The following is a 15,279-nucleotide window of genomic DNA, read 5'->3' as shown; positions in this document are numbered from 1 at the left end:
CAAAGATCAAAGTTGACTTTTTGATACTTTCCTTCTTGGTCACCAGACCTCAGCCTACTGAACCTTTATGAGGGAACTTTAAAAGCAAGAAAGCCAAGCAGCTCTGACATCAAAAGAAGCTCATTAGAACACTTAAATAACACTCTAATGGGAAATCAGGTTTTACAGACATAATAACATAAAACCTCTTAACTTGTGGTTAACTTTTGGATCCCAGTGTGTAAAGATACCTCTGTCTTATTTTTACTTAAAACTATAAAAATCTGCACCATTGTGTCTGTATTCAGGAAAGGTGTGGTGCTTTTGGGATGTGTGAGCGTATAAAGAAGGGGGTGGTTGTATGGAGGGGTGTGTATGTGTGTGTGTCTGAAAACCTGGGAGCTGATGATTCTCTGTGAGGATCTCTCTATGTTGGCAGGCAGACCAAAGAACGCAGGCTTGTCATCCTCTGGGAGGTTCTCCACCACACTACGGTAGTCCTGAGAGGACACACAGACACATAGAGGTCAGACACATAATCATAGTGTGGAAAGAGAATGGAAAACCCTGCAGAGTTCCTATTGTTCTAAGTGATTTCTGTAACTCTAAGCTTAACAAAAAATTAATCTTGCTAATTTATTATAGATATTTTATAATTAAGCATGGCAACTGTATTATTAGAAATAACCAAATCCTTTTAAAAAGTTAGTTTGAGGGAAATAACTAAATAATTAATTCATTAGTCACTACAACTACAAAAGGTCACCCTGTGTTGTTGTCACATCAGGGAGAGGTGGACTGATCAGAGTTCCTACGGCTGTATCTATTTGTATTTTCCTCAGTGTTTTTTTTTCCTCTTTTTCGATGGTTTTTAATCAAATTTGTTCCTTCAGTGGTATTTACGATGAATTGTGCATAGCTGCATTGAAAAACAAACAGGCCATGTGTGCATGGATTTCTGAAAAAAACTGGAAAGACTAAAACAGAAGGGATTCCTGAAGTAGACAAGGACATAACAGAGAAGCCGTATTTTATTAATATAGAGTTGCAATACTCCTTTATATTTATATATGGTATTATTTTTCATTAGAGTTCTATCCCTTGGGGGAAAAGTCCAACAGATCAGTTTAAAACATTTACTGCTCGCATAGGAAGCACAGTTTGACATTGCACTTTAGAGGTACAGAAACCATATCATGTTGCATGAATTAATGTTTTCTGTCACACACTACAATCACTGAACTATCTATGGCTGCAGTGCTAAACTTGGTTGTACCATCTCTGTCATCTTACAAACTTACCATGATGGAGCAGGAGTTTGGGAGGCTGATCTGAGATGGAAAAATGCGTCCCCCTCCTTTACTCCTCCTTTGTCCACCAGAGAGGGAGGACGAAAGAAGTCTTGCAGAGAAGAACTGCTCGAGGTAAGAGCTCAAGATGCGGAGGTCAGAGGGGTTGTCTATTCGTCCACCATAGATGGCGCACTCCAACAGTCCATGGACAAAGTCCCATTGGAAAATTTTACCACCTTTAACATAAAGAATGTAAACAGAAAAACGAAAGATATGATTATGTACAGCGAGTTCACTCGAATGGAAAAGAGCCCAGTCTAGTCTTGCATTGTTCCTGAACAATTTGTTCAAAAGAACATTTTGTGGGAATGAAGTGAACAGAGCCGCTTCATTTGTTGGAACAGCGCACGCTGTGATTTGTTCACTGATTGTATTGCTCGGTGAATGAGGGCTTTAAGATTTAGAAAGAAGTTCAAGTGGCTAAAATCACACTAAGATAGGGCGAGTAATTCTTCATTGTAGCTTGGTTAATAAAAAGGCCTTAAAGGTCAGATGAGCTCCAACTTCAAAACATAAATCTTTAAAATATCAAGAATTAAATCTTTGTTTCAGAAAATGTACAATGACCAGAGATCTAAAAGTGAAATTGCAAGATTCCTATTTTTAATCATGTGATGACACATCGCATGGTAAAGGGGTCCAGCATCACTAAAAGAGATGACGTTTAGACCTATCACCCACTAAGAAGACTGGGTTCATAACTAAATAAAGAACAAAATGAAATCATAATATTTGAATACTGCATTTGAATTCAAAGCCATATTTCTGCCTGCAAAGTCCCTATTACTAAAGTTAACCATGGCTAAACAAAATCTATTAACGAATGTAGCAATTTTCTGATTTATTAAACACACATCTGCCCTACTTGATTTGCATATTGTCTTGTCACATATTTTGAAAAGTGGCTAGGAGAAATTTACTCTGTATCACTAAACATTTATAGCAAAGGGCACTGGGAAGTCATGGATTTCCTAAAGGTTCCTCAACACTGAACGTAAACTAGTATGATATAAAAATGCTTATTACATTTTCACAGGAATTGTTAGGGGTGCCAGTAAGTGTGGCATTTTATTAAAGTGGGATTATTTTCCTTAATAAATTTAGTCAAAAGACATTTTGGATATTTTCTAATTAATTACTTGAGACAATATTCTATTGAAATGTTTTTTGTTAGACTTTGCTTCAATAGGTGGGACTACATAGGAACAGTTCTGGTCAAGCATATGGAAAAATTTAGTAATAATAATTGTACTCATTAAAATTACTAAAGGTGCTGCTTTCCACAACACAGCTATATCTGGGGCAGCCGTGGCTCAGTAGGAAGAGTAGTCATCTTGCTTAATGCTAAGTTGCTTACGTAACTGTGTATCAGTGTATGAATGTGTGCATGTTTGTGAGTGCAAATGGGTGAATGTGACTTTAGGATAAAAGTACTTTGAGTGGTGGTTTGACCAAAAAGTGCTTTATAAATTCAATTTAAATTCATTCAAATTCAAAAGAACTTTATTCCTTCTAAAGGGAAATTAAATGTTGTTGTAGCTCATATTATTTAGGCTTCTTCAAAGAGCCGTTGTAGATGCTGATGACTGTGGGCAGGAAGGATCTCCTGTAGCGCTCCGTCTTACAGCAGATCTGAAGAAGCCTCTGACTGAAGACACTCTGTTGTTGTAGGACAGTCTCATGAAGAGGATGCTCAGGGTTCTCCATAATGTTCTTCATTTTATGAAGAATCCGTCTTTCCACAATGATCTCCAGAGGTTCCAGAGGTTGAGCTTTTTTAAGTCACTGGCTCTGATGCTGCTTCCCCAGCAGATGATGGTAGAAGAGATCACACTCTCCACAACAGACTTATAGAAGATATGCAGCATCTTACTGCAAACACCAAAGGACCTAAGCTTCCTCAAGAAGTACAGTCTGCTCTGTCCCTTCTTGTAGGCGGCTTCACAGTTGCATCTCCACTCTAGTCTGTTGTCCAGGTGAACACCGAGGTATTTATACTCCTCCACCACCTCCACCTCTTCTCCCATGATGGAAATAGTTTTTGACTTATTCCTGTTTCTCTTAACATCTACAATCATCTTTTTTTGTTTTATTCACATTCAAGATAAGATGATTGTTTCCACACCATGCCACAAAGCGGTCCATCACCTTCCTGTACTCATCTTCTTGTCCATCTCTGATCCACCCCACGACTGCAGAATCATCTGAGTATTTCTGCAGATGACAAGAGTCTGTCTTGTCCTGGACGTAGGAGGTGTACAGAGTGAAGAGGAATGGTGAGAGTACAGTCCCCTGTGGTGCTCCTGTGCTGCTGACTACCTGGTTAGACTCATAACCCTTCAGTCTCACAAACTGTGGTCTGTTTGTCAGGTAGTCTTTGATCCAGGAGATTGTTGAGGCCTCCACCTGAGTCTTCTGAAGTTTCTGACAAGGCAAATCAGGGTGAAATGTTTTAAATGCACTGGAGAAATCAGTTCTTTGATCTCACAGTGCTGCTGGCTTTGAAAATGGGTTTGCTGAAGCAGGTGTATGATGGCATCTTTAACTCCAACTCCACCATGAAAAGCAAACTGAAGGGTGTCCTGATAGGTTATTGTTTGCTTACTCCGGTGGGTCAACAGGAGTCTCTCTAGGACCTTCATGATGTGAGATGTCAGGGCAACAGGTCTGTAGTCATTGAGGACTGATGGGTGAGTTTTCTTTGGTACCGGAACAAGACAGGAGGTCTTCCACAACACTGGAACCTTCTTCTGGGCCAGGCTAAGATTGAAGATGTGCTGCAGAATCTTGAGACACACAGGTGGAAGGTGGAGGCAAAGGGAGCATCAGCATCTTCTGATTTGGTTGGAGGCAAACGTGGGTCAAAGGAGGGTGGGATGTCTGTTTGGCTGTGAGCATGAGAGAATGATGCTGAGCTTGTTTCTGAACTGAACTTATCGAAGAATGTGTTCAGTTCATTGGCTCTGTCCAGACTTCCATCAGTCCGATCTTCTTTCTGCTTGAAGCCTGTGATCTTCTTCATCCCTGACCACACATCTTTGATATTGTTTTGCTGGACCTTGCTCTCCAGCTTCTTCTTGTACACCTCCTTGCTGTCTCTTATCTTGACTTTAAGTTGCTTCTGTAAACTCCTCAATAATTCTCTGTCTCCCTCTCTGAAGGCTCTTTTTTTCTTGTTAAGCAGGTCCTTCAGGTCACTGGTGATCCAGGGTTTGTTATTGGGGAGTATCTCACGGTTCTGGTGGGGATGGTGTTATCCACACAGAAGTTTATATAGTCGGTTACACTCTCAGTCATGGCATTGATGTCCTCTCCATGTGGCTGGCACAGTGCGTCCCAGTCTGTAGCCTCAAAGCAAACCGCGCAGAGCTTCTTCAGCTTCCTGTGACCATCTTCTCACAGTCCTCCTTATCACAGGTTGTCTCTGAACAAGGGGCTTATATTTCAAGCACAGAAAAACAAGATTGTGATCTGATTTGCCTAGAGGAGGTCTTGCTTTAGAAATGTACGAGTCCTTGATATTTGCATAAAACAAATCCACTGTTTTGTTTTCTCTGGCAGAGCAGCTGACAAACTGTTGAAACTTTAGAAGTGTAGCAGAGAGTGAAGCATGTTAAAATCACCAGATATTGCCACAAACGCATTAGGGTGTTATGTCTGTAGCTTAGCAACAACTCAGCTGATGACATCACATGCAGTGTTGACAACAGCTAAAGGTGGAACGTAAACATTTGCCAAAATAACACTGGTGAACTCTCTGGGTAAATAATATGTATGAAAACTTACTGCTAACGGTTCAATATCTGGACTGCAGAGATGATATTTCTCATTAACATGTCCTAGATTACACCATCTGTTGTTCACAAGTACCTCCAATCCACCTCCTTTGCGTTTGCTGCTACTCTTTAAATCTGTCTGCTCGTATGGTCAGAAAGCCTGGCAGAGAGACGCTGGAGTCAGGGATATGATCCTGCAGCTATGTCTCAGTAAAACACTTAATACTGCATTCCCGATACTCTGACTGGGTCCTAGGGCTTGGAGCAACCAACTTGATTCCCAATTATCTCACATTGCCCATTATGATCGATGGAAGAGATGGTTTGAACTCCTTCCTTCTCTCTCTTCTCTTTGCTCCTGCTCTGCATCCACGGGCCTCTTTTTCAACTCATCGGGGATTTGGGGTTGTAGTTGAAGTATTATTTGAGCTTTTGAGATATTAATCAGCTGCTCTCAGCTGTAAAAAAAAAATAACCCCGTTGCCATGGTGACGTATAATAACAATTGTCCAAAAGTAAAAAACTTAAGAAACCTTCCAGCTGCACAGCAACCAATACCGGAGACGATAATTGATGAAAAAAATAAATTTTATCCACCACAAGAGGAATTTGAGTTCTTAAAAAGAATAATCAAAATGAAAAGTGACAGAGCCACTCCAACCTGCTGCCACCTTGAGCAGCGCAATACTAGAAATTCAGTCCATTTATCATCATAAATACCACACAGGGCAAGCTCCTGTATATCTGCTATAGAGATGTGATGTTTTTCAACTAATGGTTTTTTGTGAGCAGTTTTCAGATCTTCCAGTTATTATTACAAATTTTCTGCAGGTGCAGAGTTAAGTACGGCTGTCCAGTGTGCTGGTAAGCAGTTCCAAGATCTCCTACCTTCAAAGAGCCTGTCGATGATCTCAAAGCCAGCACGGAGGTCAGATAAGGAAAACTCGTAGAACTTTGTCCAACCCTAAAAATAAAAGCATTTTAAATTACAAGACATCCAGGATATAACATTCTCCTTTTATCCATCTTTAGAAACTTAAAGCTGAAATTACAAAACTCATATTAACCCTATTTATGGTTAAATGTTTCCTTTATTTACAAAGGATGACTGGATGCTCATCAATGAGGTTTTAATATGTTTTACTGGCTCTAATTTCTGACACAATTACTTATATTTATTAAACCAAACATCTGTAGTACTCTCTATACAAAGTTGCAAAAAGCTGCTTATGTTAAACATTTGAACTTAAATAAATTTATTTTGAAAACACGTTTTACTTGGGTCCAAACAGGAATTAAGTGAGTCCTGTCACACCTATGATTCGCCCCTGAAAGGTAACTTGCGTAGATTGTTGGTTCATGCTTACTGAGATCATTTTGAATTTTGTTATTCTTATGTTGATTACATCGAGACAGTCATAGATAAAACTTCAACGTCCCATGCTAGCAGTAACATTATGCAAACATCACTGGGAAAAAAAATTGGAATGGACGTGCTTGGAGCTGGGGAGAATGACACATTACTCAAAATTGTGCCCAGATTAATATGTGCTGGTTGGTGGGAGACTAAAAAAAGATGCAAGATTTATTTTTTTTACCATAGTTTGAACACAGTATGTACCTATCAAGGTGTAAAAAAACAAAAACAAAGCCCTGCCATCAATATCAACTCAGTGATAAGAGTGCATACATACAGATTGTGCGAACTATGCCTCAACAATTCGTGGGGTTGAGTTTTCCAGCAGAATGTGAAAGCAAACCTATAAAAATCCAGGCGTGTGCTCCAGCAGACCGAAGCCTAATTCTCCAGATGTTTTCATGTTTTGTCTGAATGCCTGTCATTTATATAGATTGCAATCAATCAAATCCAGTACAGCAGTTCATAGAACACAAAACACACATTAATCTTTGCAGATGTCACCTACAAACTATTCTAGCGCAAACCTGCAAGAAAACCAGCCCCTCATCATAAGACAAAAGCAGACCAATACGTTGTGCTGCATCTAAGAGAGATATTACCACCAAACATGGTTTAGAGCAACCTTGTTCCTCACCAGCAAGAAAGGCACAATTCTATAGTTAAATCTGTCAACCATTTTTTTGAGAATATTCAAATTTCTACCAGGTAATGACTCTAAAAAAGTGACAATAATCACATTTTGTCAAGTATATTTGGCAAGAAAACAAAAGATAAGGAAGTTGTCAAAAAGACTGAACTTGAGCATTCTCTCCAATAATTAAAACTGTGATACAATTCCAGTGTTTCAAGTGTGCCTCAATGACTTATTTCCATATAAAAAGAACAAACTGACAAGACTCAAAGTCTGTTTACATTTAAGTCCATGTGAATAACAAAAATGGTCATTTTCTTGTTTTGTTTGGCACCGAGAGGGCACGAAACAGAAATAATGAGGCTGATTTTGAGTAAACACCCATTGCTCCCATTGGGGAGGTTCATTTATCAGCACACTTGATTTACAGTAGCGATGGGGGTTAAAGCAACGACAGGGTCAGAATTGTTATGGTCCCACTTTAGTTTGGAAACTTAAAACAAGATTCTTCTATACTTATACACCTAATATAGATGTATGAAAAGAAGCAGGATGTAGCATAGACATGTTTTATGCTCTCTAATATGTGATTTCTTTCTCTTAAGATGGTCCACGGCCTTAATTAGACAGATCAAAATCTCCAATTCCCAAAGTTTGAGCTGTGGGTGATTAGCACAATATGGCTCTGCTTTGTTTCCTTGTTTGCACCCATTTAAGGGTCAGCACTTTAAGAACCCTTTTCTTATTTTTTAAATATAATTTTAGAGCCTAATACAGCAAAGTTAACACCTTATTAAAGGTAGCCTATAAATGGTCAACATCCACTAAAGGTCTTAAAGATGACAACCTTGGATATTAGCACACAAAAAATGTCTTCTCTCAGTTGGGATTTAACAGTGGGTAATTATTTATGTCCTAAGCAAAGGTTTAAAGCAAACAGTTAAAAACTTTTAGTGTTAAATGAATGAAATGCCTTATAAAATCATCAATGTCTCACCATATATTGAGCCAAACTCAATCATAGCTGCAACCTCAGACTGTCACAAGTGACACGCCCAATGCAAGACGTAGAAGGAAAAGAGCAGACTGTACTTCTTGAGGAAGCTTAGGTCCTTTGGTGTTTGCAGCAAGATGCTGCATATCTTCTATAAGTCTGTTGTGGAAAGTGTGATCTCTTCTACCATCATCTGCTGGGGAAGCAACATCAGAGCCAGGAACTTAAAAAAGCTCAACAAGCTGATAAAGAAGGCTGGTTCTGTTCTGGGGACTCCTCTGGAACGTCTGGAGATCATTGTGGAAAGACGGATTCTTCATAAAATGAAGAACATTATGGAGAACCCTGAGCATCCTCTTCATGAGACTGTCCTACAACAACAGTGTCTTCAGTCAGAGGCTTCTTCAGATCTGCTGTAAGACGGAGCGCTACAGGAGATCCTTCCTGCCCACAGCCATCAGCATCTACAACGGCTCTTTGAAGAAACCTACATAATGAGCTACAACAATATTTAATTTCCCTTTGGGAATAATAAAGTATTTTTGAATTGAATTTCTATGGTACGTCAGACGTTTTATAGGAAAACAAAGTCATTCCAGACCACACCACAAAACCATAGATCAATTATGTGAACTGTTTCACTCCTAGATTCCCTTAATTTTAAATCAATGCTCTGATGCAAGTAAAGTCAGTATTCCATGTTTTATTATTGGACTGGGACTATTTTTGCACAGCCTCTGGTCCATACAAGTAAAGGTACATGCGATGCTATGGTCTGAAGGGCAGGGAGGTAGAGGTGAGTTTCCGGGTTGAACAAACAAAGACAACTGACTCACACAACTCAAATTAACACGCATATGAACACGCTTAGACAAACATGCAATATCTCTGGGCTGGCAATTTCAGAAAAACCACAGAAATGTTAAAATGTAATCGAGTCTGAGGGCTGTCTCAGGTCTCGTTTATGTGTGTGTTGCACTTCACTGCTGTTCAATCAGCAGTTGTAATCTGCTTACTGATGCTGTAGTTGGAAAAGGCAGTGGAGGAAATCTCTGGGGGCATGTTTAATAATTCTTTCAATGATGAAGTGTATACTGTTTGTACATTAATTTTGTGCTTGAGTTTGCATTCATTCACGGCGATGGGGCTGGTCTGTATTAGATTTGATAAAAGTGCTCACAAGTGAAGGCCTGCATTCGTTTTATTTATATATTACTGGCTGCTTATTTCTTTAAGTAGCAGAGGAATGTTTGTTTATGTCAGTAAAAATTTTCAAAGACAGCCAATTTGACTTTTCTGAAGTTCCGTAGAAAGGTGAAGCAGGCCAATAGGAAGCTTCTATTGCAGTTTGACGTGTAGTATTTCCTTTATTTAAAACAGGATGACAAAGTATTTGAGTTGGTGCTGGTTTCTAAATAAATGATGAGCAGACCTGTCTCTGGTCTTTGATCTCCAAAGATGCCATAAACAGATAAATAAAATAAAAATTAAACATTTTCTTTTACAAAAGTATCAAGAACATTTTTCTTGTGTCTTTATTTTCATCATAATGTCCTTTTTTTGTTTCTCTGAATTTGTATTTTGATATGAAATGTTTTCTACACAACTCTAACAGAGAAGAAACATTTATGGAAAAAATAGATGGAAAAACAGACAGGAAATTAAGTACAAAGGGAGTAAGTGAGTTTTAGTAATTAGAAGGTCATTCTGGATTAGGTTGATAAAAAAAAAAAACAAAGGCACTGAGAGACATTACTGGCGAATGTACCAAAAAATTAATAAATATAAGTTTAGTAAAGTGACAAACATCAAAATAAGATTAAGTCTGGGTAATAATGAAGATTATATGCAATCTGCTGAACACACTGTTACTAAGACCAAAATAGACAAGAATAAGTGTTTTTGTTATTTGTAAAATTAGAGCAGTAATGGCTTAGACAACATTATCCGGTATAATACCTATGTGAAAAGAAGTTCACCCAACATCACAAAAAGAAACGGATGTCTATATTTATAGGTCAGAGCAGCTTCCTTATGCATTTTGTAAAAATACGTCTGACTGTTTATTTAGCTATTCTTAATGTGCAGGGTAAAGTTCTTCGCAAGCTCCAGGTTTAAACAATATCCTTCTTAACTAGTAAACAAATATAAAACCAAATGCCGTTGGTTTTACAAGGCATGGGTCTTAAAGACGGCTGCCATTATTGTCCATATTTGTATTTTAATTAAAATAGATTTTGTAAAAAGACTTTTCTTCTTCATTTTTAAAGAAAAATATTTGTCCTGTGACTGGATGGATTTATTATTAGAGGACATTTGTTTGATATCAAATTACTGTTAAAGCTAATCATTTGACAAAAAAAGAAAGGAAAAATAGGAAAAAGGAAATGATTGTTACTTTTCTTTAGCTTGAACTGGACTTTTTTTGTCTGGTTGGATAAAATCTTTAATAGTTCTATATGTAAGCTTTGACCCAAAACCTTCAGCTGTCCATTAGAGACGAACATAAAGAGGGAAATATTTTTCAGCATCACTGTCAGTACAAGCTTTTGTTAAAATCAACAAAACAATGACTTAACTAGAAGACAATTTCGGTTTTTACCTGCAGAGAGCTGTCAACAAAAGATTTTTTTAACAATGTGATAAATTCACCAAACTTGGTCAAGGCGAAGTGGGTAAATATTGCTAATCAGGATTTGGCATGCTGACTGACTTTTACCAAAAAAGACTGAATGTGAAAATTAAATCTAAAGCAGGTTCAGCAAAATATTTGTAAAGGGTGTGCACACTAATGCAACCTGGTTATTCGAGTTAGAAAAAAGGTTTAAAATTATTTATAATGGGCTCCTTTTGTCGTGTCACAAGTAGCTGGACTTTTAACAAAAGAGAATGCAGTATATACTGCTGGGTTTGTGTGTTTTACCTGGGGGATGTACTTCCGTCTCTCCTGACAGACAGCATGGAACCAAGCCAGGCAGAAAAGAGATTGGGCTCTGGCCAGATTGCCTCCTACACATAAACAATCATCAGCATTTCACAGCCAAAACAAATCTAATGCCCAGTTATATGAACCCTAATTTAAACAGTTATGTTGTATTTTATTTAGCAATGTATTAAGTAAATTAGAAGGCACACAGACATTATGGGTTTGACTAGTCAGAATGCTATTTAGATTTTGCTTTGTAACTTTATGGGTTTGTAGATAGGAGACAACCTTTACTGATCTGCTCTGGAGTCCAGGACTCATACGTTCTCAGCAGATTCTTCTTCAAACCCGGGGGAGCCTGCGGAAAGCAAAAAAGCAAGCAAACAGCAAAGTTACCGAGGGAAAGAAGGAGTTCGCTTTCAACATTCGTTTCAGTATCTCACTATGGGACACGCCTCCAGCGCCTGTCCCCCAGAAGCTCTATTACATTACGACAGTCTTGACTGGCAGGCGGAAGTGACGTCCACTCCCATGGGAGGGACTTTCTCCCAGTATAAAAGTCGACGTCACGTAGATGATCTTCAGTCTAACAACTCTTCTCGCTCCCAGAAGCACCTCTCAGATGGTCATTACAGTAACTTGAGCTAGCTTAACTGTTCACAGAGCGAGCTAACAACTCGGTCGCCGAGCGCTTCTCAATAACTGTGCTCGACTGTTCTGAGTCCCTTTCAACGCTGGTCTGTCGCCAAACAGCAGCGCTGCAACTGGTCACCAAACTAGCTGCAACCTTAACGGAGCTTAAGAAGTTGTGTAACTTGCACTCGTTCTCACCATGAACAGAGTCAAGCCACCATCTAGAACCTGCACATGTGGCAACCTCATAGCTGGGGCAGATACCCACTCTGTCTGGGCTTCGTGTCTGGGGCTGCAACATGCCCAGGACGCGTTGGCGTCACCGGCGAGCTGCGAGCACTGTGCACGGCTCTCCCTTAAGTCTCGTCGGCGCAGGGTAGCACGCCAAGCTAGCCTGTCAGAGGTTGATCCTATGATGGGGGTAGCCAATCCCCCGCCACCGGAGCTTCCTGGTACTGATGAGAGAGAGCCCACTTTGGCTGGAGCCAGTTGGGGTGATCAGCTCGACGCTGTTGCGCCACTGACTGACCCAGAGGAAGACGAGGCCGCACTTCCAGGTTTCAGCACTCTTGCTAATGCCGAGTCTGAATCTGAAGTGGAGTCCATCAGTCTCGGGTCTAACGACGACGAGCTGGACTGCGGGCCTTATGCCATCCAGTCGGTTGCAAAACCCTCGGTGACGGATGACACCAGCCGCTGCGGTTCCCCAAACCCGACTGCAACGGACCTGCATGATGTCTGCAGAAGGGCAGCAAAGAAGCTGGGCATCGAGTGGCCAGAAACCCTCACCGAAACTACCACATCTTGATATGAGGGGAAGCGGCTTCCGAGAGCCAAATCTTCCAGCAGACAGCTGTTGCCGGTCTTTCCCGAGTGCCTCGAGGAAGCAACCCGGTCCTGGAGCAATCCTCTCACCGCCAAGAACCCCGCCCTGGGAGGGTCGGCGCTGGACTGGACGGGCATGGAGGCCGGCGGTTTTTCACATCTGCCTCCCGTAGAACCTCTGCTGGCATCTCACCTGCACCCATCGCAGAAGTCAGCCATGACAGCGGCAGGACCCACCCTTCCCTTCAAAGCTGATTCTTTTCAGTCCGCTCTGAATGAGAAAAGCTACAAGGCGGTGGCTGCATCTGTTAAAGCCTTAAACGCTTCATCTCTTCTCCTCGCTTACCAAGCGGAATTACAGGAGCAGATGACTGGCACACCGATGGCCGATTTGTGCGTGGTGACAGACCTATGCCTGCATCTCCACAGAAGCGCTGTCCAAGCATCCGGGAGAGCCATGGCCCTGATGGTCACTCAGGAGAGAGCTAGATGGCTGAACCTGTCTAGCCTGTCTCAAAGAGAGAAGAACCAGCTCCTCGACACCCCCGTGGACCCGAAGAGCTTATTCGGCCCCACTGTGGCAGCCATGCAAAAACGCTGTGAGGAAAAGAATAGGGAAGATGAAGCGCTAAAGCTGTGTCTACCCAGGAAAGCGCAGCCTCCTCCCCCTCCAGCACCCCGTGTGCCGTTCGCTCAAGCGGCGGCTCGACCGGCCTACCGCATCCCCAAATGCCAGCCTCAGCCGCAGTCAGCGGACCGTGGGAAACAAACCGAGCTCAAAGGTGCTTGGGGAAGGAAGCCATTCGCTCCACCGACGGCGCCGGGAAACCAAGTTACCCCTTCCGCTACAGTGAGCGCAAAGAAAAAGAGGCGTGCTACCTAGGGAGCCGTCTTCGGGGTGGGAGAGCAGGATCTGCCAGACACCTGCACCCCCCCTACCAGGACACATCCTGTCCCAGTTCGAGTTCAGAACGCCACGTTCAAGGCAACTCAAACGGCCTGCAGAGCCGACGTTGGAGCTCATCGTTCAGAGCAGAGGAGGATCAAAGCCACCAAGAGCTCAGTGGAGCCGCAGAAAGCACACACCAGTGCACAAACACATGCCAGTGTCTAAAAACACGACCTTCCCCCTTCACAACATGTTCAATAAAGTTGTTTTCTGGCACGCATCCAGGCCTGGAGCCGAGGGCGCAGCCACAACAAAAAAACATGAAAAATATGTTAAAAATAACACAAGGACAGGACATGGCCGTGCAGCTGCACATGAGGCCTCAAGGGGGAGCTCTCACCCTACCTCTAACACAGCAGGCTGCTTTTTCTGTGGAAGAAACAGACCTGGGGCGAGCGCAGCTGGCAGTTGTAGCGGCTCAGCAGATCCCTCAGCCGGTGTTGCGCAGTGTTTACACGGAAGCACCTTTAGGTCCACTGGCAAACAACACTCAGCTGTGGCGAGCGTGTGGAGTGTCAGATTGGGTGATAAAGACTGTATCCAAGGGATACAGGCTCCAATTTGTGACAGCCCCACCCCGTTTCAAGGGCATAGTACAGTCATACGCCCGGGGAGAGTCCGCTCGCGTCCTACAAGAGGAAATAATTTCCCTGCAGCACAAAAGAGCTGTCCGGCTGGTACCGCAGGAGCAAAGCAGAGACGGGTTTTACTCCAGATACTTTCTCGTGCCGAAAAGGGGCGGGGGTCTGCGACCGATATTGGATCTGCGGGCTCTGAACACATATCTGAGACGGTTTTCGTTCAGGATGCTAACACACGCAGCTCTGATAAAGTTTGTGCGTCAAGGAGACTGGTTTGTCTCCATAGTCTTGAAAGACGCATATTTCCATATCCCTATATACCCCCCTCACAAAAAATACCTCAGATTTGCGTTTCAGGGAAAGATATACGAGTACCTGGTACTTCCTTTTGGCCTCTCACTGAGCCCACGTGTGTTCGTGAAATGCACCGAGGCAGCCATCGCGCCTCTGAGGGAAAGGGGGATGCGTCTGGCGACGTATATAGACGATTGGCTGATTGCAGCTCAGTCTTTAGAGGAGCTCAGGACGCATGCCGAGATGCTTACTTTACATCTGATAGCTCTGGGATTCACAATAAACTGGGAAAAGAGCATTTTAACCCCAGTACAAACAATCACCTTCATTGGCCTGTCCCTGAATTCAGTCGAGTTCAGAGCGCGCCTCTCAGCAGAACGAGTAAAAGCCTTTCAGGCTTGTCTGGCACTCTTTGGCAGAGGCACACAGGTGAAATTCAGGTTATGCCTCAGACTGCTCGGTCTGATGGCGTCTGCGCTGGCGGTCATCACACTCGGCCATCTACACATGCGCCCGTTTCAAAGGTGGGTGGCGTCACTCAGCTTGAGCCCCACACGCCATGCTCACCGCAGCGTCCTGGTTTCTCTCATATGTGTACGCACGCTGAGCCCGTGGAAGCGTCACGGTTTTCTCAACACCGGCGTTACCATGGGAACCATCCTGACGAGGAAGGTAATTACCACAGATGCTTCGCTGACAGGCTGGGGAGCCACTCACGAGGGGATGATGGTAAACGGCGTTTGGAGTCCACAAACACAGACAGCTCACATAAATTGTCTGGAACTCCTGGCCGTGATGCTGGCACTGAGACACTTTCTGCCCTTTATCAAAGGGCACCATGTTTTGGTCAGAACGGACAACACAACAGTGGTTGCTTACATCAACAGACAGGGGGTCTGCGCTCACGTCATTTACACGA

General features: G+C 42.4%; 1 protein-coding gene across 4 annotated transcripts in view; it reads right to left on the bottom strand.

The window, feature by feature from the left end:
• LOC124883869 (cytoplasmic dynein 2 heavy chain 1) overlaps positions 1 to 15,279 on the bottom strand; it is a 166,881-nt gene that overhangs the window by 34,176 nt on the left and 117,426 nt on the right. For all 4 annotated transcript variants that reach the window (XM_047391300.1, XM_047391299.1, XM_047391302.1 and 1 more), the window contains 5 exons: positions 11,367 to 11,436; positions 11,076 to 11,161; positions 5,996 to 6,071; positions 1,281 to 1,507; positions 375 to 479 (listed from right to left, as the gene is read on the bottom strand). In XM_047391300.1, the coding sequence (XP_047247256.1) occupies positions 375 to 479; positions 1,281 to 1,507; positions 5,996 to 6,071; positions 11,076 to 11,161; positions 11,367 to 11,436 (564 nt within the window). The remainder of the gene's footprint in view (positions 1 to 374; positions 480 to 1,280; positions 1,508 to 5,995; positions 6,072 to 11,075; positions 11,162 to 11,366; positions 11,437 to 15,279) is intronic.

This window comes from Girardinichthys multiradiatus, chromosome 18, assembly GCF_021462225.1.
Source record: "Girardinichthys multiradiatus isolate DD_20200921_A chromosome 18, DD_fGirMul_XY1, whole genome shotgun sequence".
Lineage (NCBI taxonomy): Eukaryota > Metazoa > Chordata > Actinopteri > Cyprinodontiformes > Goodeidae > Girardinichthys > Girardinichthys multiradiatus.
This window is presented reverse-complemented; position numbering and strand designations above follow the sequence as displayed.